Source organism: Citrus clementina, unplaced genomic scaffold (genome assembly GCF_000493195.1).
Source record: "Citrus clementina cultivar Clemenules unplaced genomic scaffold, Citrus_clementina_v1.0 scaffold_6, whole genome shotgun sequence".
Classification (NCBI taxonomy): domain Eukaryota; kingdom Viridiplantae; phylum Streptophyta; class Magnoliopsida; order Sapindales; family Rutaceae; genus Citrus; species Citrus x clementina.
The window spans coordinates 25,370,003-25,396,276 of NW_006262139.1; the positions used below are offsets into that span (position 1 = coordinate 25,370,003).

Here is a 26,274-nt window from a genome sequence, read left to right on the forward strand (position 1 = left end):
ATAATAATATGTTCTTTGAAATTATAAGATGAACCGTCGGTTACCGCAGCTGCACATTGGTAGGAGACGATGAGAGCTAAGCATCAAATTTTGTCATTGTGATTGTCATCAGACCAACACACACATGATAGAAGGAGCAGGAGGAGGAGGAGGAGGAGGAGGAGAGGACCCCACAATGACACACGTGTTGATATTGGAGGGAAACCCCGCCCCCAAAGTCTCTCTGTCTCTCTCTTAACAAATATGATGCGTCGTGTGTGTTTAAGTTGTTGAAGTTAGTTAAAACAACAATGTGTCTCATAGGAAATATCGAAACCCCACAAGCAGCTCTACTCCGTTTTTAACCCCTTTCTCTATCTATTTGAATTAATTAATTAATATATATATACATATGTGGGTGTGTCATATGTGTGTGTAATTATATATATATATATATATATAATTTTAATTTCAGCCTCGTGGTTCCCTTAGATTTCTCACTTCACTTCTTTGTACTCACCGCCCTCCTCTCGTACTTATTTCTCTTACCCACCCAGAAGCCAGCAAAAGAAGGAAGAAAAAAGAAACACTTTCTCAAAATCTGCTTCCTTTTTTTTTTTTTTTTTGGTTTAATTTTTCGGTTTTTTTGGATCTGTTTTTATTATCACTCTTTTGGGGTCCAAAAAACAAATCCAAAATCATAATCATCGACAATGGCTTCTATCTGGATTCCTTGTCCCAAGATCTCTTGGGTTGCTCCTGTTGGATCCACAGGTGGGCAGCAGCCACAACAGCAAAAGCAGATGCTTTCCTTTCAGAATTCTTCAAATCCGAACCCCTCATTGTCATTTGCTTCCTCTGCTCCCTTTTCTGGGTTCCAGGTAATGTCGTCCCGGGGTTTATTTTCTCTTTTATTTTTTAGACAATTCTCTCTTTCAAACTTCTCATTTTCATTGATTTGGCCTTTTGGTTATGTACTACGCGGTCTTTTCGACATAAAGCTAGGATTTTTTTTAACTACTTAAAAGCTGATTAAACTTACATGCCAAAAAAAATGGTTTATTCTTTTTTAAGTGTAGTGCATATAAAGTCTGTTGTATAATGAACTCACTTCAGTTTGGTTACGGCGACTGACATTTGTTATCTTCATGATAAATCTTGGTCCTTTATTTCATACGGAGGAAAGTTGAGGGTTATATCATAAGAACTTTGATAGTGTGTGACTATCATAAGAACGGCCGGTAGATTGTTGTTGCTTCAAGTTTTGATTCTCATCTTGTGTTTGAACTACTTGATAATCTTCGGGAGTTCTAGATTGTGAAAGGATTGTAGTGTTATATCATTTTCCCTTCTTCATCACGTGTGTGTAAACGGTATAGACCACCGCTGCAGCAAAATGATTTGATTGCTGATTTTGTTCATTTTTTATTTGACTTTTGCAGTGTTCTATCAAGAAGCAATCTGCTGTCTGGAAGGTGCAAGCAAAGGTTAATGACGTGAGTTGTTCATAGTGGGTTGAAATTTTTCGTGTTTTGATGAGATTACATTCTCAAAATATGCTTTAAGCCTACTTTGTAATTTTAAGGTTATTGCCAAGAAGCCTTTAAACTCCACAGCTGCAGTTGACACCGGGTCCGAAGTTGTATCATCAGAAGAAAAAGTTGAATCTGCAGAAAAGAAAATTCCTGATGCTTCGGCTATCTCAGCTTTCATGACACAAGTATCTGACCTTGTTAAGTAAGTCAAAAATTATATATTTATATATTTTTTTTCAGTTTCTGCACGTATGCAAATTGGTTAATACAAAAGACGCATCAGTTTAGTTGGAAATTGATGTCATCTTCATGAGCAGACTTGTGGATTCGAGAGATATTATGGAACTGCAAATGAAGCAGTCAGACTGTGAGCTCATAATAAGGAAAAAGGAAGCTTTGCAGCCACCAGAACGCATTGTCAATATGCCACCCACTATGCCTCACATGATGTATCCGACTCCACCGCCAGCAGCCCCAGCAGCTGCTCCCACTCCAACTCCGGCTCCTGCAAGCCCCGCTTCTTCTGTGCCGGTGCCAGCATTACCTCCCCCTGCAAAGAAATCATCTCATCCACCGCTGAAGTGCCCCATGGCTGGAACCTTTTATCGATGCCCTGCGCCTGGAGAACCAGCATTTGTTAAGGTAAGTGCTTGTGTTGGTGAGCTTAGGTTTTAAGACTTTGTCCTTGCAGAGAAGCAATTAAACGAAAATCACAGTACGAGTAAGGGAACTTTTCTGTCATAGTACTTGCGCATGTTTTTTCAGGTTGGAGATAAGGTGCAGAAAGGTCAAGTTGTTTGCATCATTGAGGCCATGAAATTGATGAATGAAATTGAAGTATGTATTTGCTTTATCTTCTATCCTGTATGTAGTAATTCTAGTGTCTCGTTTCCTTTGTGCATACTGATTTTTCTTTTACCATTTCTCACAGTTTGTTGCAGTCTAGCCAGGATTTGTGAAAAATCAACCTCTCCATATGTCACTTCTTATATATATACACCACCTATTGGCCCAAACATAGGAACTCTGGGAAATATTTCTTGTTTTTTGTTCAGTCATGTTAGCCAACTACTTCAACCCTCTCTTCCCCTTATCACGACTCTTTTGTTTCTACAAGGCCAAGGGCAGTAAAACCTGATTTGCTTTTCTTTATATTAATTTCCATATCGGATTTTCAGGCTGATCAATCTGGAACCATTGCTGAGATACTGGCAGAAGATGGAAAATCAGTTAGCGTAGACACAGTAATGACTCTCTTCCCGCCTCTCTCCCTTTATCGGTCTTGGTGTCATGATGTAAACTTATCTATCTCATGTATTGTCTCAATGCAGCCTCTTCTTGTAATTGTACCGTGAGGAATTCCGCAAGGACCTTCTCAAGACGTGGAGACCTCACTGTATCTTGAAGTTTATAGGTTTTTTATATCTAGTTTCTTGCGACCACAGTAATTTTCGTGTAATAATTTCTCAGAAATTTGTTTGAAGTACGTTCATTACAATTACAATGCTTGATGTTTACAACAGAGCATAATTTAATATTTAGGAGCGTTGAGTTGTGCTGAAGTAGTTTATTATAGCTTGAGACATTTTTGTGGAGTTATTAAAGGGAAAGCTTTCATTGCCTAGTCATGTTGGGGGGGATCAAATGTATTGTCTATTTATTATTTTTATATTATTATTATTTCGCGTCATTGGCAGAGGATTGTTAATATTTTGGTTACACTGTTGCAAGAAAACACTTGGCAATTTAACAGAACAGGTCAATTTATCATATAAAAACAATTCCAGTTAAAAACATTTTCATTTCTTCACTTTTGTTGGAAAAAAAATAATAAACATTGGATAAAAGGCAGTGGCTCTGGTAGAATTATTCTACTGCAGAGGACTATTTTATAACCACACGATGAAAATGATAAATAGTAAAAAATCAGTTGTTTTATGATCGTGTGATTTTTAACGGTATTGAGCAACTCTACCATAGCTAGCTGAATCTAGATAAAAATACCTCCAATTCCGGAGTAAGATAGCATTAATCAACTGTGGTAGTTTTGTATTTTTGTGCAACCAAAAAAACATTTCAATTGGTTCGTTTTAGAAAGTTGACGTCGAGGTAATTTATGTAAATTCCCAAGACGCCGCAAAATAATTGTTACCACAGTTCATGAGCCATTTACAGGCCGCGTTCCGACTGTGGTAAGGTACCGCAGTTTTTGTCTGTTTGCTAGTATACCATTGATTTCAAATGAAAGTGATCCAACGCTTAATAACTTGACACCTGGACGTTAATGCTGTTAATGGAAGGTAATAAATTTGGGAACAAAAAAAATGGAGCTAGGCAACCAGACTATGGTTGTGAATAAAGAAATTAAAACCGTGGTCCTTGGTAACAACACTGTGGCAATAAGAATAGGAATAAACTAAACTACAGAGTGGTTATTAATCCGGTTCTAGGGAATGGCGGCAAAATTATGAGATGTAATTTATCAAACGCTTACACCGTGGTTATTAATCCAATTTTAGGGAATGAATGGTAGCAAACTTATGGAATAAAAATATCAAAGGCAATTGCCATGATTTTATACAATTATTCTTGGTTTTACAACTGCTAATTTGCAGTCCCATTACGGACCCAATAATCTATACCATTATCAAAAAAATCCAATCAACAAACCATAAAAATAGCCTTTAAATATAATAAGAGAATGATAAAAAATCCGCCTTTGGTAAGATTTATAGTCTCTAGCTGCCAATGCCGCCATTTCTTTTGCCACCTATGTTCGCAGGCCGCTGTCACTTTCACAAGGGCAAGCATTTTGATCTTGCTACCCATTGTCTGGACTTGAAATTGCAGGTAAAAGCCTTGCTGCCATCACTGAGATGTATGAATCATGGCCAACAGTTTCTCATGTCAAGAACAACAACCACCACTGATTAACGGCAAAGTTTAGTGTTTTAAAGTTTTAGAATTTTGTAGCTACTGTTGGTTTCGTTCGCCGCCAATTTGGTTGAGGAAAATAGGTGTTTCAGAGTTTTACATGTGTAATTGGTTAACATTACCCAAAAAAAAAAAAAAAAAAAATTGTAAGTACGGTCTCTTTTAAAATTAAAAGATGGAAAGTGATTAAATCTATAGATTCCCATTAAAATTAAACCAAAAAATATAATTAAAATATTATACAAATTCATTAAATCAACTGAAGTATAAAACCACAGAATCAAATCATTAAGTTTCAAAAAAAGAAAAAATGAACATTACTTCGAGAAGCACTTGCTACCATACCCAAGTATCAAATCATCAAAAACCCATTTGGTTTGGACTCCTCACTTTCAATTTGAATCCCGCCCACCAATAACTCAACGCGGAATCACTCGTTCCAATAGCATAACAATCCGGCTGTCGGTTGCCCGCACGGGGAGAGGCCATTTTCTTATTCATGATCAGAATTTTGCCAAATTCAGACAAAAATTGTGGCATGGTACAACTATTGTAACATTGCTGGATCCCCATGTACATTCAATATGCTTTGTGATGCGACAAAATATCATTGTGCAAATCCAATCTTACAAAGGGCAAAATATGTAATTTCATAGGCAAAAGAGGGATTACATTTCCACCAAAAAAATGGTAAGATTGGATTTCATCAAAAGAAAGAATGTGCAGTAATTAAATCCAGTGCCTAGCAAATTACAAAGTTTTCCGGATCAAGAAAGCACTTCCATCCTACCTGTGCTTTGCTTGTTCTGTTTCAAGGTGTCTATTCTATTCCCTGTCATCATCCTATCCTGTATTGACGATTCCTATAATGTACATGTTAGCCTACTGGTTGGTTATGTACTTGGAACTACAATAACTGCCTACCTCCTTCTACAACTATAACTTTTCCTGCCGCTATTACTCAGCTTCCGAGCTCCACCTCCCCATTCTTCATCACTATAGTCCTCATCATCATCCCCGCCAATAATTCGTCCATATCTCACCCCCTTTCTCGGTGCAGGGCGCTTCCTTTTGATGTTGGCTGTGTATACTGCATAGTCAACTGTATCTTCCTTCAATGCATTCTTAAATTCCTGGAGAGTAACAAAACCAGTAAGAAACAATATTCATAAAGATCAGCATTTAGCTGTAAGAGGCTTCTTCCCTAAACGCAGTACCTGATATTTCTGCATGAGGTCTTCATAAGTGGATGGCAACGCAACACGTGTATCACTGATGTCAAAGGGGATGTTCTGCTTGGTAAGAGGTTCTCCTGGTTTTTGGGGTTCACTTGGAGAATATGCCTGTTTAGAAGAAATATGTCAAACGGATAATTCAGTAGCACAATGAAAAAACTAAGCCTCTTATGTTATATTGCAGCACCAATCTCTATAATTTACCTGGCACCGAGCATCATTTAAACCATACACAATCTTTAGGTACCTCTTCAGCTTCAGAAGAAGTTGCAGTGCAGTAGCCGAAATACAGTCAACCTGTATAAACACCACAGAATAAGCTTTAAGCTTTTTTATTATTTGTATTTTTTTTCAAATAATTTGGTTAAATGCGCCACCTGAACTTTCTGAAGATCATCTTTGGGGATGTCACGTGGTTCACCCGAACTCATGACATGCACCTTTGCCTCCAATGGAGGCATTCGATGTAAGAGTGGTTGATCATTGGGTTCCGGTTGCACTGTTCCATTCAAGTCGATTGATGACATATGATAGAAAATAGGCTGAGCAGCAGGCTCTTCCTTAATTGTCCCATTTAAATCCATTGAAGTCATGTGATTGAAAACAGGCTCAGCTGATTCCTGATCAACCATTCCATTCTCATAGGTGGTCTTCTGAGCATCTCTTTGTAACATATGGGTATTCATCGCTTTCATATTTGCCTCGAGTGCTCCAGCTCTAACTTGTATAACTCGATTTATGGTATAAATCAAATAAAGGGGTTCATCAGGTGAAGAAAATGGAAGTAAGGCAAGGACTTCAGTACAGTACCTGTAGAAAGAGGAAAAAAAATTGTACTCATTTTTTCTCAAATGATTGAACGAAGAAATTTATTGGCATCAAATAACTCACATCAAAAAAGGAATCACTAAATCACTACAGCTTGGGTTATCAAACTTCCGGACAATGGATGACATAAATTTGTTCCTCGAATTTCGGCTCCCACGAATAAGCTTATAAATTTGTGAAACCCCAAGCCTTGCTTGAGTTAAAGAGCTTCCATCAGATTTCCCCTTCATAGTTCCTGCAGCCTTGGATTGGAATTTCTGGTTTCGACATTCAGAAGAACCACCACCGATGGATTGTATAAAAACAAATGACATCTGAAGGCCATCTCCCAGGCGGCTTTCAAAGAAAGCAGGGTACCTGAAATAAGGCTTCTGTCAGCTGGCAAAAACAATTGATAGGGACACAGAAATACTACAAGTGTTTAAAGGCACGTACTTTTCATTCATATTCATCAGTAAATGATGAGCCAACTTTGAGTTCACTTCCTGAGGATCTGTCTCAAGCGCTATTAGGTATGGAACACAAGTAATAGGATGAACAAGACCTTGACGGAGCACTACTTCCACTATCTGCATTAACAGCAAACAGTCAACAGTCCGATAACAAAATTAATCTGATATAAGGCTTCTATTTTCCTTGGTTTTTATTTTGAGCTCCTAATTAGCTTTAGGTTAATAAAATACTTAATGATTTTATCGGTCATACTCAATTCACAAAAAGGTCCTTTATCCTCCATTCAACTTCTAATTCAACTAGTCATAATGTAGAAATTCCTGGCCAGCATAAGGCCAGCTCCTATCATAGAATAGACAGAGAAGAGAACGAAGCTAGATTCTCACCTTAAGGGCAGTCTGGCGAACTTCCTCATTAGCGTCCAAGCATCTTCCCAATATCTTATCCCAATACAACTGAATTATACCTCCACATATGTTTGTATCCCCTGCACCGGCAGCAACAGGTACACTGTGGCCATCTTCTACAGTGTATTCAACCTCATTACCACTGCCTTTATCTGTTTCCATTTGATTTTCCGCATCAAGAAGATATTCATACAGATTTTGCAAAGCTTGCATCTGGTCAACAGAATGATTTAGTAAAATTAATATAGGAGAAGGATATATCAAGTGATATTTTTACCTTAAGTCGGATATGAGAAGAATCAGCCAATGTTGCCTCTAATATCTTGCCAATGTCCTTTTCCAACATATGCTCTGGTCTAGCAATCAAAACAAAGCCTAAGGCCTACAAAGATCCAAAAGATAAATGAGATGCCTAAAAGTTGAAACAAGATTCAGATGAACTAAGTTGAGCAGAAAAGAGCATACCTGCAAAGATCTAACCTTTACACTAAAATCCTCCATACGAAGATACCTTTTGAAAAGATTGAGATTGCTGACAATATCAATATTTTTCTCATATGAGGTAGTCAGCAGAGAACTCCCATAACGGATAAGCAATCCAAGACAGAAAAGAGACCGCCCCACTTGCTGAAACTAGTAGAAGAAAAAAGGAGAAATTACATTCAATTCAAAATAAAATCTTTGTACTGAATAAGTGTAGAAAGCAAAAGAATAAAATGCAAAAACAAGTTTGTACAATGAAATACAAAAATATGCGAATCTAATCACAGAATTTTCAGACAGTGGAAGCAACAAATATATAAATGTCTAAGACGCTAGCCATAGAATAATGAACTCAATCAAAACAAATTATGGGACAAATAAATCAAAACTTGATATTAGCAAACCAACCTGCTTGCTATCAGGATTGTGGCTATCCAAATACTTGAAGAAAACCAAAATAAGATGCTCAACTGTGCTTAACCCTTTTCCTGATATTTTACTCACAGAGCACAGACACCTGTTATAAGAAAACAATAGAGTAATTGAAGTTGTAAACAATTACTTTCTGACAGATGGAAGCATGACAATATGCCTGCATGTGAAAGGAAAAATCTGTCAACCTACACAAACAAATGCCTGCTGTGCTCTCCCACCCATTTCAAAAAAGAAAATAAAATAAAATAAAAGGGAGATCTTGCAGACAGAACAAGTTGCACAAAGAAAAAAATGTTGACATCGTAAGGACTTGAAAACCCTCTATAGCATCAGTTGAATAGATCAAGATGCAACAATCTGGTAAACAAAATCTTTTTCAACCTTTCCACCACCAGCAGCTAGATAGCTGTAACTCAGAACCATACTGAAATTAAGCAATTCCTTCCAATTCAAAAACAAGGAGTTACAGTTATTGACATAGAACCGAATAATTGTTTCTTGCATTCAATTAAATCAGTTCAAACCCCCACTGGATGATGAGAACAGTCAAAGAAACCAATTATTTGAAAACAAGTACGGAACCTACTTGATGCAAGCATGGACCACTGTCAAAAAAGAATGCCGAACAATCATGTGCTTCAAGTCTTGTTCCAGTTCTTCAATGACACTCGAAGGTAGCTTTCGAACCAAGGGCAACACAGCATCAATTATAAAAATTACACTCTCTAGAAATTTTGCAACCACTCGATTATCAACCTAAACACCAGATAAAAAGGAGTGGATCAGGGACAGGCAACAGTTGGCAATTTGCAAATAGAGTTGCTTATGAAGGCAATCTCAAGGATCTAAATCTTGAAAGAAAGAATTTAAGTTTTCAAGTTCTATTGCATCAATATATAACTTCGGACATGCTCTGAAAAGACAAATATCGTTGGACTTGCAAGATGGAAGCTAGAACATTTATTTCCAAAACACCAGCTGTGAAGTAATTTTAAAGAGGAACCCTTTAACATAAGAAGTGCAATCACTTTAATCAAGTCATATTACATATTGTCAGAATGACATGCCAAATAAAAAGTAAAATGAAATTCAAACAACCTGACTCTTGAGATATGGCTGCAGAGTGATGACAAACTGGGAAGGGTCTGAAACAGGTGCACAAAGTGTTGGATCCACCACACAAAATGCATGCAAGACCAGCACATAGGGAAGGGTACGCATCTCCATTCCCTCATTATTCATCTCCTCTACCTGAACAAATCAAGTTTTTCAACATGTCTTTTGAAACTGAACAAAGCCCCCAAAATCTAATGACTTTACAAGCTAAAAAATTACCTGCAATATCCGTTCCAATAAGCACTTGCACATTAGTTCACAACGTCGACGTACTGATGCAAGTGACATAGGGTTGATCCCAGCAGCTTTAGCTGACTGAGGGAAAAAATCAAGAGCTAAGTTGCGCTTAATGACAGTGACCAGAAGCTGATGATTTGGCAACCCCCTTGACATTTCAACAATCTGCTCAGTCTTCTTAGCCACCTCCAACAGAACAGAACTACCATCTCCAAAATATTGAGTCTGCAATCCAGAAGGTTCCTCAAACCAGAACTCATAAAAGGTCTTGCAGACAAGATCCTGCAGATAAAAGAAAAATAAATACTAGGACCAAGTATGAGGAAATGGGACATTTCCATACAAGATATGAAGGATGTATTTAGTAAGCAATATGCCAAATATCTACCAATTTACAGTCTAACTAGTTGTGAGCAGATTTAACAAATCCATGGACCTTCCCAATCCTATATGATTCCCACCAAAAAAAAAAAATTCATGAAAGTTTTGCAGTGACCAAATGAAGCCTCAAAACTAAGTTAAAACCATATATCTATAAAATAATAAAAGTCATTCATCAGCTTATTCCAACTCAAGTCACACAATCCCTCAATAGAAAGCAGAACTTGCTAAAAGTGTGGATCAGCTGAATTTATCAAGTTGTAAACTGTAATAGATAAAAGATTAGTGCTTCTCTCTCTCTCTCTCTCTCGTCTCTCACAAGAACCACTACAGAACTATAAGTGAATCCCCAATAGGAAGCAAAGCATAAATTATAAAGTTGAAATAAAATTAGTGATTCAGGTTACCTGTATACTGGATTCATCATCATTAACACGAGATATGATCTCGATGCAAGCAGTTGTAGATTCAGTGAAGTTAGTGTTTGATGTGCACATATCTCGGATGATTTTGATTGCCCTTTTCCGCACACTTACTCCCGTATCTTTTATCCTCTCTGCTACTTTCACAAAATACTGGCACATAACCGGATAGTTTTGGGTGAGAACAAATGCAGTTGTCTTTAATTCAAACATCAGTGTCGCCACCAAATACAAAGAATGTGTAGATTGATTAGGCATACCTGCAAACCAACATCAGGATGTGAAGCAATATGCCGGCCAACAAGCTCCAATGCTGCTTCTCTTACAGATATTGCTGAGTCACAAAACCTTCCTTCAACAGCCAACTGTACACGTTTGTCACACAACACCTCAGGATCAACTTCGACGATTATACTAACCTGCTTCCATCATATAAAAGAAAATAGATGCCATCAGCACCACCACAACAATGATCATGTTCTTTCTCAAAATGCTTAACAGCTTAAAAAGATATTTTCCACTTACCGCTCGTAAAGCCTTAGCCCTGATTATAGGAGAGTTCTCCCTTAAACTAACCTGCAATAAATCAGGTGGTAAGACTAAAGATTATGTTACCTAGTATGTTGGGAAACAAAGGAAAAAAAAAATGCTCACCAGAAGCAGATGAAGGATCTTATCAAACCCTCTAGAGAAAGAATTATTTTGTCCCAGTGCTAGAGTGATCTTTTTAACTGTGTCTCTAGTCAAAGACAATGAAATAGTCCCAGATTCACGCACTATTTCTTTTGATTTCAGTCTAGCAAGGTAGTACATGGACTTTTGTTGAGCTTCCGGATCATCCTTGTACCATAGGCACACATAAAACCTGCAGATGAATGATCTTCCATTAGAAGCAATAAAAGTATAAAACAAGTCAGGAAAGAAGTTTTTTTCAGTACAAACCATCGCACAAAGAGATTCATTTCGTCCGCAGAAACAGCATCTTGAAGGTAATTCAAGAGCATCTGTTGAACAATTTCAAGTTTTGTAATTGTATCAGAAGTTTCGGGATTGCTTTCTGACCGACTGTGGCTCTTATTAATGTCACCCTTGCAATGTGACTTGCAGTATGATTGTAGTACAAGAAGTTGGTTCCTGCAGAGACAAAGTTGACAATTCCAGCCACGATTTGGCACTTCATGTTCCCTTACACCCAAACAATCAGCATGGAACAATCTTTGACAACCTTGACACATAAACACCCTTTTCTCAACTCTTCCATCTAAGCAAACACAACATAGATCTTTAGGGTAACTCTGATCAGAACTATCCTCTCTGACCAGTTCTTGTAACATCCAGAATCTCTCCCGGCCGCAGAGGACAGCTTCCTGCTTCAACCTGGCAGCAATTGTACCAAGAAGGTCAATGGCCATTGAACGTGCTGAGACGTCTTTAGATTTTGGCCCAGCATTCTGTAGAAGTAAGACACAGAGAACCTGCATGTACAAATCCCTAAGCATAGTAGAACACATAAACTAACGAAGAAAACAAGTTTGTACAAAAGTTACCTCCAGAATAGGAGCAGATGCTGGATATTCCGGTAAATTCAAAGTTGTCAGTAAATCCATGACAAGATTCTCCATCATAACTTTCAGCTCAGAAGCATCCTGAGCCTTTACACTTGTAAAGCGCTGAAGAACGCGGGTCCAGAACAAACAGCATGTATCTGTTGCTGCTTCATGGCATTTAGTTGGGTAACTAGAATCAATCTGGACTTCTAATATGGTACTACCACTTGTTGCTTTCCTCAAAGCTTCAGGGAGGTTTGCGCTACTATGAACCAACTGAATTAGCAAAGCAGTGACCATCTGAATCTGCCTCTGTTCTTCATCAGGTAGGTGATAAGTTCTCAATGCTCTTTTCGTGGATGGCAGCTTCCAAAGAAGCAGAAGTATTTCATCTATTACATAAGTGCGATGCTGGGTGTATGAATAGAATATCTGTATTCCATTGATAAAAAATGTTAGGAGATTTCTTCAAACAGCATTCTACCATGTATGAAAGAAAGACTGACATGTATCCATTAGCAGAAATGAAGAAACAAAACTTAAAAAATATCTACCGCGCTTAGTAAACCGATAGCCTTCAATTGCAAGAGCTGGACATTATCCACCAAAAATGTCGTAAAGCTTGTCTTCACCAGCTGCAGAATGCAACTATCAGATAATCTCTCAATTAACAACAAATCCTTGAGCAAACCAAGAATTGTACAGAGCTTCTGAAGTATCGAATTCACAGCACCAGAAACCCTGTCAAGGCAAAAACAACAACAATAAGAAGAAACCTGACTTCTAGCACCCTAAAAGCTAATATATGATAGGCAAACCTATTAAATGCAGATCTCTTCACTTTGACATTCTTCATTGTCCGCCGTCTCTTGCTAGCTGAACCTAAGTCAGCATCCACCTCTTCATCTTCATCAACTGCAAAGTATAAGACATTCAACTCAGTTGTTTACTTTCAACCAAAGAACTGCAGAATGATAAAAGTGAGGGAGAGTTGCTTCAGTATTAGATAACAGCTAATGCATAAGAAGGAAACATAATAAAAGAAAAGAACAACATATAAAAATAAATCAAAGCTTCTTTTATACAAAGAGTAATGATATAGCCACAAACTCTTGTACAAATTTATTGTGTACAAATTGATGTGGCATGATAAAATTGGTTGAATTAAATATCTCTTGGACCACATGATTTATTTCTATTATTTTATATTTTCATTCAACCAATGAATTAATGCCACATCAATTTGTACAAGATAAGCTTGTACAAGAGTTTGTAGCTGTATCATCACTCTTATACAAAAATGAAAAAGATATACATAGAGGAATCAATACGAGCTATCATAGTGGCCAAAGCATATGAAAGTAAATGATATATTGGAACTTAGTAAACAGAAAAGTCAAGGTTGGGTAAATCAGAATGCAAACCCTCAAGTGCTGCACTTTCACTAGTTTTATGCAGAGCACGATATGACGGATCATAAGCTGACATAACATCTGTTATTTGATGCCTCGAGAACTCCAAAACCCTTTCAATGATCTGGCTCAAGCACATTACAAACGATCATTACAGATCACACGAATCACACGAAATAAAAGCTAAAAACTAAGGAAATGAGAGTTAGCAGAAATAGAAGTAATAAATTTAACAAGAAAATAAATAAAACATGCACCTCTTCCTTATAAAGCTGCTTTGGCATGTGGTCATGAGCCATTACAGCTAGAGCTGCATGAATCGATTCAAGGGCACAAAAGACCATGGAAACTCTATCTGAATCTAGCTGCAACATAATTAACAAAATTGATTAGAAACATAAAGAATCAAATTTATCAAGTAACCAGAATTTCTACAAAATAAAATTATGAAATTTAGAACATTTGCAAAGGCAACAAACATAAACTGCTCTGAATGATTCTCAGACATGCATTATGTGCCATAAAAACTGTAGAATTAACTTCCAGAAATAAAAAGAGTATCTGTTCATCAATTTAAAAATAGATGTTTCACATCAGAAGAAACAGACAAGGCAGTGCCAAACTAACTTGTAAAAACATGAATATCTACATGTCACAAGAGCAATAAACAGAAAAATAATCATATTACTTACATGCTCACGTTCATCAACCGATAAACCTTCTGCTCGATGTATTTGATGATCTAGAACCCGCAATAGTCTCACCAGAATATCTACTGAGACTAAATGTAGAAGTTTCTTTGCACGTAATGACATTATTTCATTCACAACAATCCTCACATCAGCAACAGGTAAAGACAACAACTCTGTGTCATTCTGATCATCAGTAGGAATTTCAGCTCTGCCACAAAAATCCTCCAACATCTCACAGAAGTTCATAATGGTAGCATCTGTTTTTGGTTGGGGGGGGGGAACCAAAACGATGGTTTTACCTTAGTGTGAAGAAAGGCAAAGGAGGAAAGAAAAAGAGGAGAAAGAACATGAGACAAGGGGGGAAAACACAAGTACACCAACCTTGAACCTCAATAGGATCAGGCTGAGCTGAGGAAGAGATGTTATCCCCACCTTTCTTCTTGATTTTGGGTTTCCGGGATGATGAAGTGGATACATCCTGCAATTTAACTTCTAGATTAGCATTACAGAAGTAATTGAATTATGTCTACGGAACTCAAAGTGCATTCTTACATTTGTAAGGATACGGTCGAGGTGGGGATTCTGAGCTCCAATATAATCTCTCTGCAAACCACTAGCGCCAAGTATACTTGGCTCACGGTCTTTCCTTTCAAATGATTCACCGCCAGAAACTTGCTCCTTAATATGACCTGAGAGACTTGAACAATGCAATAAACAATTACAGCAACATTAAATCATACAATAACAGCATATATAAAAAATAGTGTTTTTTTCTTTGTTTTTGTGGTGGTGTGGGGGGGGGGGGGGGGGGGGGGGGGTTGAGAGGAAGGCACAACACAGCTAGCTGCATTTGGCAACAATATTAGAATGGTCGAGAGTGTATGTCTATGTATAGTACATAACGCAGCAACACAGCATTTCCTCTCACATTGAAAACAAAAAATCGATAATGACCACTTCTGCAAACCTCTATGGAATTGACGCACGTTATTCTTTCATTAGTACTCTTAATTTCGCTCAAGACCCATAGAATTGCTATTTAAACTATATTCAAAACAGAACAACTCCATCATACCAACATGCCGTAATGTGTCACTAGCCTTCATTTGTGATGCAAAAACTAATAGCTCAATGCCAACCCTGTTTTAAACCTACTGTCCTCTTTTATCAATTAAGTATCGACTTAACTACACCTAAGTATCCACAAGCATACCAGTCACTAACATAAGTAGCATTCAACATGCCAACTAAAAGTTTCTCGATTAAGACGATAATCCTTTATAACTTTCATTTTTCATAATTATAAGAAAAATATTTAATTTTGTCAAAGTTGTTCTGTCACTAACCTACAGCAGAAAAAATAGGTAGATTTGGTCTAGTTCAATGAGTACAATTTATTCCGAGCACTAGCAGGAGATATTTATAAAAGTAACAAATAAAAAATAAAAGAGCAACTGAGAATACTTTGTTTACCAGGAGTGACATACTCAAAAGCTTCCGCATTATATTGGAGAACTTGGTTGTGAAGTTCTAAAGGCTCCATATCGCTATAGGGATCTGGCTTTGCCTCATCTCTAAGATTCCTATAAATGCAATAAAAAAAGAAATGCAATAACAGATTGATGATTATGTAAAAGAAAACCAACGATATAACAGAGCTTCACTTGTTGGTACCACTAATTCATCATTTAATTACCTCATATAACAGAGCTACACTCGTGAAATTTACAACAACACTAACTCTCACAATCATTAATTTCTCTAATTTCGAATGAATATATTTTTTTGTTGTCAAAATATTTCTCCTAAACAGTTCCTGATTTCTATTTTGGAATTCAAATATGAATTTGTCAAAAATTCAAAATGATTAGTTTCAGTTTTATTTAAAAAAAAAAAAAATCAATTGAAAACGTTTAAAATTCAATTTACTTAAATTCAGCTACTTATAAAACACATTAAAATGAAAATCAAAGCATTTAGAAAATCTTTTGGCTTCCAACCAGTCCATTTCAAATTGCTTGCAACTGAATCTAAAAGAACGAGCAACTTATACAAACCGAAATGAACATTCAAGCAAACCAATTCAAGCATAGAGAAAGTACGAAATTAGAAAAACCGACACTTACAAGTACGAAACATCGGTTACACGAAGTAGATCAGCAATTCGACTCGACTGAGTGAGAATCTCAGTACGATTCAACAACCTATAACTGACACCAGCGCTAGCTTCATCGAACAACCGCAGGTTCGGATCCGTAGCGCCGCAGAACACTGGAAGCGAAGGCAACGGCAAGCACGGAGCTACTTCCGAGTGTATCGTGTTCGAAAAGCCGATCCCCCACTGGCCGGTCGAGCCTAGGCCCGAGCCCGAGCCAGAAGTCGAAGCGCTCGGGAAGCTGCTCATCGATTAATTAACAACCGGTGAGTAGTTCGCAATTTGTGGAACAAAAGCATTAAAAGGGAGTGGTATTGTTGCAATTAGAGGAAATTTGAGGGGTATTGGTGGGAAATTATGGGCTGGCAGAGTTGAGTTGAGTTGAGTTCCGAGCCCTAGAAGAGAGAGAAAAAAGAGAGCAGGCAAATGGCGGGGAAAGTAATTTTGGGGATGGTAAAGAGGATTGGATTTTATAGGCGGGGAGAAAATAAAAGTCTACGGTTCTGAAGTTACGGTAATGCCCTTGTTATGTGTGTCATTGTGAGTTTCCGATGTTCGCTTCTTATGGGGGGGAATTATTTTGAATTTGAAGGGATTGTTATAATTGTATTTGTTTGCTGGTTCTTGCTGAACTTCGGAGAATTAAAATCATATTTTATAATTTGTAAATTGATTTAAATTTGGGTAGTCCCGGGAATGCCCCTTTTGTTTAGCAGGTTGTGACGTGTGCTTTGGCCTAGGCTTGCCTCACAGGCTTTGTGTTGAAATGATTTTAATAATTGCGCCCCGTATTTTCATGTATTTATGGAATAACCCTGATTGGAATTAATACACTCTTTTTGGGTATTGCAATGTCAATGTGTACCTTTCTTTCTACAATTTGTTTCAACCCATTAATAAATTTTTAAGTAGCGCAAGCATTTTCTATCACCAAATAAATTGGACATGCAATTCCCTTTGTCGAAATTATAAAGGATAAATATTTTAGTATTTTTCCTTTTTTATCCATTAATTCTTTGTCGAAATTAAAAAAAGTATTTTCTTTTCGTTGTTTGTCAATTTGCTTCCAAAGTGTCTTTATATATATAATTATGATATGTAACTTGAATGTGGTATACGTACTTATACGTATAGCTTTATTTCAATTTGATGAGTAGTCCATGGATATATATATATATATATATATGTGCTTTGATAGAATCTAGTAATTGCTAACAAATCACTGCTTGCGTTGCGTGATTGAAGGGAGTTGTATTAGAAATAGAAAGAAATCAAAGTAAATTGCAAACTTATATGCATTTTGGATATTTCAACCATGCTGTGCTGGCTGCTGCATACTTATAAGGAAATTCTATCAATTACGTACCTTCCCTACTGAGAAATTTTTTTATATCATTTGGCTCTTTGCACTTAATGCTCACAATATCAATGGCAACAACCGGTGTAATCTTTATATATATATTTTTGTTCCTTTCACAGCTGATTTATTTTCTATAGTAACCAAAATTAAAAATCTCCATAAACAACAGTTTAATTTCAGAGGTAATGTTTCCTTTCATATCAAAATATGATGCCCATAAATTTCACCTTCGCTTAAACTTAATTTAATTAAACTTGGTCTAAAAATTATATCAATCATATAGAGCTTTCAAGCTATGGACAGTTCTAAGAATTTCTTTGCATGGTTCAGTTTCATGGCTGCTCTTGCAATGGCTGTGGCTTCAAGATTGCCCTACGATGAAGTTAAAATGAATGGTGCGTGGGAAGATGCTCATGCTACATTTTATGGTGACATGTCTGGAGGAGAAACCATGCGTAAGCGCGTCAATATCATATTATTTTTGTTAGAATAGTCTGACATATATTACATATTCAAGTTTTTATGACAATTAACTATATAATGACAGAGGGAGCTTGTGGTTATGGTGATCTCAAGAGACAAGGATATGGCCTTGAGACAGCAGCTCTAAGCACAGCACTCTTCAACAATGGCTCAACTTGCGGTGCTTGTTTCGAAATCATTTGTGTGAATGATCCTCAATGGTGCTTAAAAGGTGCCGGCTCAATCAAAATCACAGCAACCAATTTCTGCCCACCAAACTACACAAAGTCAAAGGACATATGGTGCAATCCGCCCCAGAAACACTTTGATCTTTCGATGCCTATGTTTGTCAAATTAGCTCCTTCAAAAGCGGGGATCATTCCTGTGAGATACCGCAGAATCTTGTGTAGCAAGCAAGGTGGTGTCAAGTTTGAAGTTAAAGGGAATCCGAACTGGACACTGGTTTTGGTGTACAATGTTGGGGGTGCTGGTGATGTTACCGCTGTGCAGGTCAAGGGATCAAGCACAGGCTGGCTGCCCATGTCTCGGAACTGGGGCCAGAATTGGCAAACAGGAACAGTACTTCTGGGGCAGGGTTTGTCATTTCAGGTGACTACAAGTGATGGGAAGACGCTGCTGTTTGATAATGTTGCCCCTAGAAATTGGCAATTTGGCCAAACCTTTCAAGGGAGACGAAATTTCTAGGGTTCTATTCCATATTTATTGGACTGGGTGTCTCATTTTGTGATTTTTGTTGCTTTTCTAGCCTGGGAACCGTTAATGGTAAAATGTTCTTCAAAGCTTTTGTATTGAGGAAGAAATAAATGAATTTTGCCCGCCGGTCATAAACAACAAATTAACGTGCCCAATCAGTTGAGTTTTAATTGTTCAGTGGTTGATAATTTTTTATTTTGAGTTTTAGTTGTTGATTATCTTTGTGTAATTAGACCTTTTTTCTAAGGCCCTGTTTGGTATTAAAATTAGGGAGAAGATAGCTGCTGTAGTTTAAAAATTAACTTGTTTTAATTAAACAATAAAAAACTTATAATATCTCTAATATTTTTTGTCAAAAGTATTATAATTTAAAAGCTACAGTTTTTGGAAATTTCGGTTTTACACTTTAGTGGTAATAAAGTGAAAAACTTTTACCCGTTTGAAACATCTAAGAACTTCAATTATTGGATTTGAAATAAACAAAGCTGCAATTGGTCCTCCAGATATACATGCCACATTCATCACGAATTCCCACAAATTTCATGACACTAGCCAATGAAAACTAAAAAGAGCCATCACAACAACGACAACAAGCACAAACACACAACTTATTATATATTCCAATTAATCAATAACACACAGAGTCGAGTACAAGGTGACTTGGGTCATCAAGCTGGCTCTGACTCCATGTCACCACTTGACGGAATAGCTTAACGCTATTTGTTTGGCAAGGGTCCAATATTCGTACTTAAGTTCTAATAGATATTATTGGCGTAATTAATATGAAAAACATATGTACAAACTTTGAACATGAATGAAACTGATAAACCCTTGCAGTTGTACCAGTCTTTAGACTGAAGGCAAGGGAGTTCAAATGACTCTCCACAGACAGCCCACACAGAATGGGTAAAACATCTGATATGGACATAACTTATAATCTAGTTCGAACCTTTTTCATTTTTTGGCGCAGCTTGGCAAACAGTTTCACCCTTCACTTCCAATCAAGCATGTCTAATAGCCACAAAACCTCTTCCTTGGAGTTTGCAGCATCACAGAAATCCATCTCAATCCCAAAAACATCAAGAACACCTTCATCTCCATCTTCCATGAAACACAGAGAAATCCATCCTCGGATTCCTGAAGTGAAAGGGTGATCAGGAGAGAAATCTAGATACTCAAATGCATGGGCCCTACGGGCTGTCCGATCTATATACTCAAACCTAGATTTATTAATTATGCAAGCAACTCTGTTTGAATCCTTGCGTACCACGAGCACCGAAACGCTAACAGTCTGGCTCCAAGTTACAGTAAACCTGGGTTCAACAGGTATGGTCATCTTGTACTCGCGAACCTCGAGGTCACAACTGAGATCAGCCATCATTCCATTCTGCAGGACAGGGCCAGCAACCACTTCTGAGAAGATTAACTTATCTTCACTCCAAATGTCAATGAAAAATTCCAAATCATCGAAGGAAAGCCTTGGCGGGAGAAGAGTTCGACGATGCTGCCGTTTATTAAAGGTCTGATATAACTTGTAGTAGGTTACCGTGGGAGGATTTGGTCGCTTGCAAAACGAAGGCCATCTCCTTGCACAAAGGCACTTCCATAGGTAATCATCACGAGCTATGTCTCTCCATTGCTTGCTTACAACCATACATGAAGCAAGATCTTTTCCATCCAGAAAAGGGAAAACTGCCTTCAAAACCTCTTCGTCTGCCATTTCTAGCTGGTTAATAATAATCAAAAGCAGAACAACAGTGTGTTCCCACAACCACTTACGGCATTGGAGACACCAAAAGCAGCTGATTCAGAAGAAATTCCCTGTAAAGGAGAAGATATGAAATTTTCAAATTGTAAAGTAAACTAAATGCAATCATGGGGTTCAAAACTAGAGCATTGAACACAGAGATGCACTAGACAACAAGAAAGACAGCAGCAAAATCATTTAAACATACAAACGAGCATCAAAATTTTCAGGTGGCTATGAACCGCTTTTCTAATCAATACAAAAAGACAACTAAATTAAAGTAATAGCCAAAACAAAGCCTTCATCTGATCAAGTCAATTCCATGACCACAACTGCAATATAATAAACCCAACAGAATCTAACTTACAAACATACAGTACACAGGGGAGTCATGAATATAGATGAAAATTTATAACAAATGCACATGCATCAAATGTAGGGCAAGAATCTAGTTTTTTTTTTTCGGTCATAGTATCAAAAGCCAAGTTGATTACCTCACAAAACTTAACATAATAAGCACGCTCCAATACTAGCATATGCAAAAGACAATTCAACCGACTCCAAAATCAAATCTTTGGCAACCATATTAACCAAATACAACTCAAATCTCTCCTAATCGAGCTTCTATACTTCATAAAACCAAAAAGAAAAAGAAAAAGAAAAAATCTAGAGGGCCCGTTCGACAAAAAGATAGCAATAATCCTTAACAATCATATATATACAACAACATCGGTTATTTTCAAAATACGCAACTCATTTTGCATGCAGATCAAAACATCAGCAAATCAATAATTTTTTCTTACATAAGGTCAAAAGTCTAAATTTTTTATCCAACAAAATGTTAGAATTTCAAATGCCCATATGAAATCTTGATCATTCAAGTAAACCCAGTGCTGCATTTCGTCAAATGTACAGATAAAATCAACACATATATAAAGGACTAGATAAAGCAAACCCTAGATCGAACTCAGGCTCTGGAGACAAAGAGAGTGAAAATTGAAGCGATTGAAGTGAAATAGATTAGAAAGGAAGTGAAAAGAGGATCCAGTGAGAGAATTTCTCACCTAAAGTATTAGTTCGATTGAATTAGAAAAACCCTAGATTTCAGTTACGGTTGAAGAAAGGAGATCAGAAAAAGTGAGATACGTCATGTACATGGCGTAAGGTTTTTTATTCAATAATTAAACATTTTTATTATTTTATTTTTTTCAATAATTAAACTGAGCAAATATTGACCAAAAACAACTCCGGATGTCAATATTCATGGAAGGGAAATTGAATAGAATTGAAAACAATCGGAAGATTTCAAAGATCCACTTGGACTAGCCCAAGACCCTAAATTGGCTAAGCCCATTTTATGGTTAGATTGGCCCAGACCATTCTAACAGGCAATGATAATAACGGTTCTTCAAATAATGGTTGCAAATTATGAACCCTCACTTAATTTAAATAAATGGTTCACCAACTATTTTTAGAATCTAAAAGTACAACTTCTTTACCAATGTCCACTTGTAATTGGAATGTTTACTTTTGAATATTTATAGGTTAAATACTAAAACTAATCGTAAGCACTTGATAAATGCTCATTTCATGATATCTCATTGTGAATTGTAAAGTATATGTTGTCGCATTATTCATTATTTTTGAGTCAAAAGTTACTTGAATTTCATTTATTTTAACTATTACATTGAAGTTCTACCTTTTTAATCATCTTCTCTCCCGTTAGTTCAAAAAATGTATTAATATAATGAGTTGGTAAACTTTTTTTTTTTTTAAAATGAAATTATCCATCGTCCACCAATTTTTTCACCGTTTTTAAAAAATACACAAATATATATTTTTTTTGCAACGCTCCACCTAAAGTTAACTTTTTTTTTCATTGGTCTACTCTCGTTATAATATCGTTAGAACTTTATTGACATCATAAGGGTAAAATTATCATTTTCACAACGACACAGTGGTGGAAATGTGCAAAATAATATAACTTCAAGTGGAGTTCAGCAAAAAAAAAAATTAAGAATTGTGTATTTTTGAAAAAATACCAAAAAAGTGGTTGGTGGATAATTTATCTTTTATATTTAAGGGTAAAAATGTCATTTATATAATATTCCGTTAGTTTTTTTAGGGAAATTTACAACCGTTCACCTGTTTGTTTTGTCTTTTTTAAAAATACACAAACACCTTTTTTTTTCAGCGCGCCACCTGAAGTTCACTTTTTGTTGCATTCTTCCACTTCCATCTAATTTCCGTTAGCAAATATAACGGAATGACCTTTTTACCCCTCAAAATTACAATTTAACCCAAAATAAATAGAAATTGGAGATAAATTGGATGGATTTAATTTTTTTTCAAATGTGGATGCTAGAAATTGGAGGAAAATAATGTTTGTTGCTTGCTAAATTTAGAAAATTTGTATTTATTTTTTTGGAGGAAAATAGTGTTTGTTACTTGCTAGATTTAGAAAATTTGTATTTATTTTTTTGAAAATTTAAATACATCTAATTTATCTCCAATTTCTATTTATTTTGGGTTAAATTGTAATTTTGAGGGGTAAAAAGGTCATTTCGTTAACATTCCGTTAAATCCACTAACGGAAATTAGACGGAAGTGGAAAAATGCAACAAAAAGCAAACTTCAGGTAGCGCACTGAAAAAAAAAAGTGTTTGTGTATTTTTGAAAAAGGCAAAACAAACAGGTGGACGAGTGTAAATTTCCCGTTTTTTTAACGGTCTCCAAACGAAAGTGGAAAAGTGAAAAGAAATGTAATTTTAGGTGGATTACAGCAAAAAAAAAATTGTGTATTTTTTAAAAAGTTAGAAAAAACGGATGGACGATAGATAATTTTTTTTAAAAAATAATAATAATAATATGGAGTGGGCAAACCATTTATGAAAATTAAGTGATTTATTATGAAGAACTTTCTTTGTACATGTGAATTTTAAAATACAAGTTCGGGTCCAGCAAGAAGCGAGTGTGAATTGACCCAAAATTCAGGCATGAATGATACAGCGGAAAAAGCGGGCGAAAGGAAGGAGTGGGGAAAGCACAAATTAGAAACAATGTTGGGTGTTAGAATCAGACAAAACAAGTGGGTCACATGGACTCGTGGGCTCCCAAACAAAAAGGGTGAGCGACCCATGTTGATCAGGGCGGTCTCCAGCCGACCATTCCATTCCAATCCACAAAAAAAGGAATAAAGCAGAAGAGCCTCCTCCTGGATACGACCTAAAGATGCGCTGCTACTGCCCTGCCCGAATTATTCTCTTACTAAATTGACGATCCCAATTTAATTTCCAAAAAATTTCTTTTTCTTTTTTGGGGAAAAAAAGATCACTTTCATTTCATACTTGTTCATTTTGTTTAACCTAGAGGGCTAGAGGGGAATGAGTCAATTTAACTTAGCATTTTACCACGCCTCACACTCATAATAAACCAGTAATAGCACTCCACGTTTCAAAATAAAATGAGAATTAATCAATTTATCCAGGAGAAGAGGAGAAGGTTATTATGATTATCCAAATCAAAGAGTAATTAAAGTTTGGTTGTAAAGGCAGCTTGCTTCTCTGAGAGAGTTCTCTCTAACCTTATTCGAGCTTTATTTATTGGGAAAAGGTTTTCAAACATGCATTAAGATAACGAGAATTAATATAATCACATGCACTTGTTACACATGGCACACATGCCTGATTTTAATAGCTTGAAACCCAAGGGTTAACGTGCGTATCAAATCAAATCAAGCAACAAGCTAGCACTTTTGATGGCCAGCTTTGATCAAATCGATACGAATAAATAAATTTGAGAGGAATGGTGATTATGACTTGTGATGCTGTTAAGATACAAGATAAAATAGTTTTTATATGTGTTATTCACTTAGTCTTACAATGGTAGCTAGGAAGTGTTATGTAATTATAATTAATTAATTTAATTTACGTTGTATTTTAATCAATCAATTAGTTCTGTCCTTTCTCGAATTTAATTTACACAATAAATTAAGTACGCGCATGTGCATAATTAAGAAGACTCTTTAATAATGTATGATTCTGGACTTGAAATGTAAATTAACACGTTAATTAAATTAGTGAATCTAATTATGCATGCGTTAGGTAAGAAATATGTTTGCTAGACTTATAATTAATTTAAACCATTAAATATATATATGAAGCTAAGAGAAAGGCAAATATTTATACATGCAACTCTCTCTCTCTCTCTCTCTCTCTCGTTCTCTCGCTCTCTCTCTCTCTATATATATATATATATATAAATACACACACACACACACACACATACATACATTCATATGCAAGATTGCTAATTAATAATCTCTACGCAAAATCTGAATCTCTACTACACAAAACTTAAAATCTCTAGCTAATTAACGCAGATGATGCAACGGCGTACACCATTTTGTGTGTGTGTGTGCGTATACGTATGGTATTAGTAGATGATAAACCCTAGTGTATTAGAAAGGGAGGAGGGGGTATATACCATATGGGTAGGGGCCGGAAAGGAAATGCAGGGACAGTTCCACATGAAGAGTCGATCAGTATATATGTAAGGCTTAGCATGCAGAGGGAATGTGCAGAACATGCTGTACAATTGATGTTGCTTCACTGTCTAGCTAGAGTCTCGCCTTTGTCACGCACATTTCTCTCTCTCTTCACACAAAGCTGCAATTGCAATTGCATGTGCTTTCCCATGTGCTTTTTCCTTTTTCTCTCTCCCTTTGCCACATATTGGAGGGCTTTGCTGGCCTGGCCCATATCACCTTCACATGCACCCTTTAGGGAAGCCACAACCCCAATAACACTTGCCTCACTAGTCACTACTTTCTATTCTTTTCATTCACTGATGAATTGCCCCTCTTTTTCTTCTATTATATCTAAACTACCATCCGTTCCCATTAATTAATTTATTAATCAATCTCTCTCTCTCTCTCTCTATGTTTGTATATATATATACATACACACACACACATATGTCATGTGTGTGTTTAATAATATGCAACGCATGCATGCCATACTGATATATGATATATAGTCTTGTTTATTATCGAGCTGGCATGTAATAAACCTAGCTAATAGAATTAAATTTGGATCCAAATCCCACTTATTAATCTTATTGAAGCGCATAAAACCAAACATTATTGAAAGTAGATATAGAGTACATAATAATATATGTACCACTCCTTTCTCGGTTGCAATGCAACCTCGTCGGAAGTTTCCATTTAAGCCCCTAAGCATACTTGTACTGTTAATTAGCTTAATTAAATCTTTTAGCTGCAACAGTTTCTCTAATAGCTTATGTATTAATCAATTGACTCATATAAAAAATAAAATAAAATAAAATAAAGGAAAAATCAACTTGAAAATGGGAATAATATGAGGAGGGTAGTTGAGGAATTGAAGAACATCAAGTGCCCAACTTAACATGTGCCATTACAGACAGACCAGGCTTTTGCATGCTCTCTCTCCTTATCCTTAGGGACTGCAACTTGTGCTAGCTCTAGATATATGGTAGATATATTTATATTCTCTTCTATTGATTTGCTTTAACTTTTCCAGCAGTTTTTCTTTAATTAATTCAGGTGAGAATGGGTATTTTTATTTTTTTGTTTTTCTCTGAAAAAAAAAAAAAACTAAATATTACTGTAAATTAATAATTCAGTTTTCACGCATGCATGAAATTATCTAGTTCATCTTTGTTTTGTTGTACGTAGGGAGTGATCCTACGTACTCAAATT

The 26,274-nt window shown here is 36.3% G+C and overlaps 4 protein-coding genes across 7 annotated transcripts; 2 read left to right on the top strand and 2 right to left on the bottom strand.

Moving 5' to 3' along the window:
* Window positions 1-292: 292 nt before the first annotated feature.
* LOC18038394 (biotin carboxyl carrier protein of acetyl-CoA carboxylase 2, chloroplastic) lies at window positions 293-3,136 on the top strand. Its single transcript, XM_006431214.2, has 7 exons — window positions 293-860; window positions 1,422-1,475; window positions 1,565-1,716; window positions 1,832-2,156; window positions 2,280-2,351; window positions 2,693-2,758; window positions 2,846-3,136. The coding sequence occupies exons 1-7, from the start codon at window positions 693-695 to the stop codon at window positions 2,867-2,869; spliced, it is 861 nt and encodes a 286-aa protein (XP_006431277.1). The 5' UTR covers window positions 293-692; the 3' UTR covers window positions 2,870-3,136.
* Window positions 3,137-5,074: 1,938 nt separating this feature from the next.
* Window positions 5,075-16,717, bottom strand: LOC18039730 (sister chromatid cohesion protein SCC2). Of its 3 annotated transcripts, none has more exons than XM_024182435.1 (28): window positions 16,223-16,717; window positions 15,584-15,679; window positions 14,649-14,793; window positions 14,478-14,574; window positions 14,097-14,353; window positions 13,662-13,769; window positions 13,417-13,528; window positions 12,811-12,907; window positions 12,547-12,733; window positions 11,993-12,424; window positions 11,388-11,920; window positions 11,100-11,310; window positions 10,971-11,021; window positions 10,706-10,864; window positions 10,431-10,598; window positions 9,625-9,924; window positions 9,388-9,540; window positions 8,876-9,045; window positions 8,263-8,371; window positions 7,837-8,004; window positions 7,649-7,753; window positions 7,351-7,584; window positions 6,947-7,080; window positions 6,575-6,868; window positions 6,061-6,493; window positions 5,888-5,980; window positions 5,666-5,791; window positions 5,075-5,581 (listed from the first exon to the last, which is right to left on the bottom strand). In XM_024182435.1, the coding sequence occupies exons 1-28, from the start codon at window positions 16,498-16,500 to the stop codon at window positions 5,369-5,371; spliced, it is 5,463 nt and encodes a 1,820-aa protein (XP_024038203.1). In that variant the 5' UTR covers window positions 16,501-16,717; the 3' UTR covers window positions 5,075-5,368. The 3 variants fall into 3 exon arrangements, with proteins under 3 accessions (XP_024038203.1, XP_006431278.1, XP_024038204.1); XM_006431215.2 differs by having other exon boundaries at window positions 14,649-14,785; window positions 15,570-15,679; XM_024182436.1 differs by lacking the exon at window positions 16,223-16,717 and having other exon boundaries at window positions 14,649-14,785; window positions 15,584-15,678.
* Window positions 16,718-17,945: 1,228 nt separating this feature from the next.
* LOC18039779 (expansin-A23) lies at window positions 17,946-18,803 on the top strand. Its single transcript, XM_024182268.1, has 2 exons — window positions 17,946-18,066; window positions 18,159-18,803. The coding sequence occupies exons 1-2, from the start codon at window positions 17,946-17,948 to the stop codon at window positions 18,776-18,778; spliced, it is 741 nt and encodes a 246-aa protein (XP_024038036.1). The 3' UTR covers window positions 18,779-18,803.
* A 729-nt stretch (window positions 18,804-19,532) lies between these two features.
* On the bottom strand, window positions 19,533-21,725 carry LOC18038457 (F-box protein At5g39250). Of its 2 annotated transcripts, none has more exons than XM_006431217.2 (2): window positions 21,599-21,725; window positions 19,533-20,608 (listed from the first exon to the last, which is right to left on the bottom strand). In XM_006431217.2, the coding sequence occupies exon 2, from the start codon at window positions 20,505-20,507 to the stop codon at window positions 19,779-19,781; it is 729 nt and encodes a 242-aa protein (XP_006431280.1). In that variant the 5' UTR covers window positions 20,508-20,608; window positions 21,599-21,725; the 3' UTR covers window positions 19,533-19,778. The 2 variants fall into 2 exon arrangements, with proteins under 2 accessions (XP_006431280.1, XP_024038478.1); XM_024182710.1 differs by lacking the exon at window positions 21,599-21,725 and adding an exon at window positions 21,490-21,592.
* Between the last annotated feature and the right edge of the window lie 4,549 nt (window positions 21,726-26,274).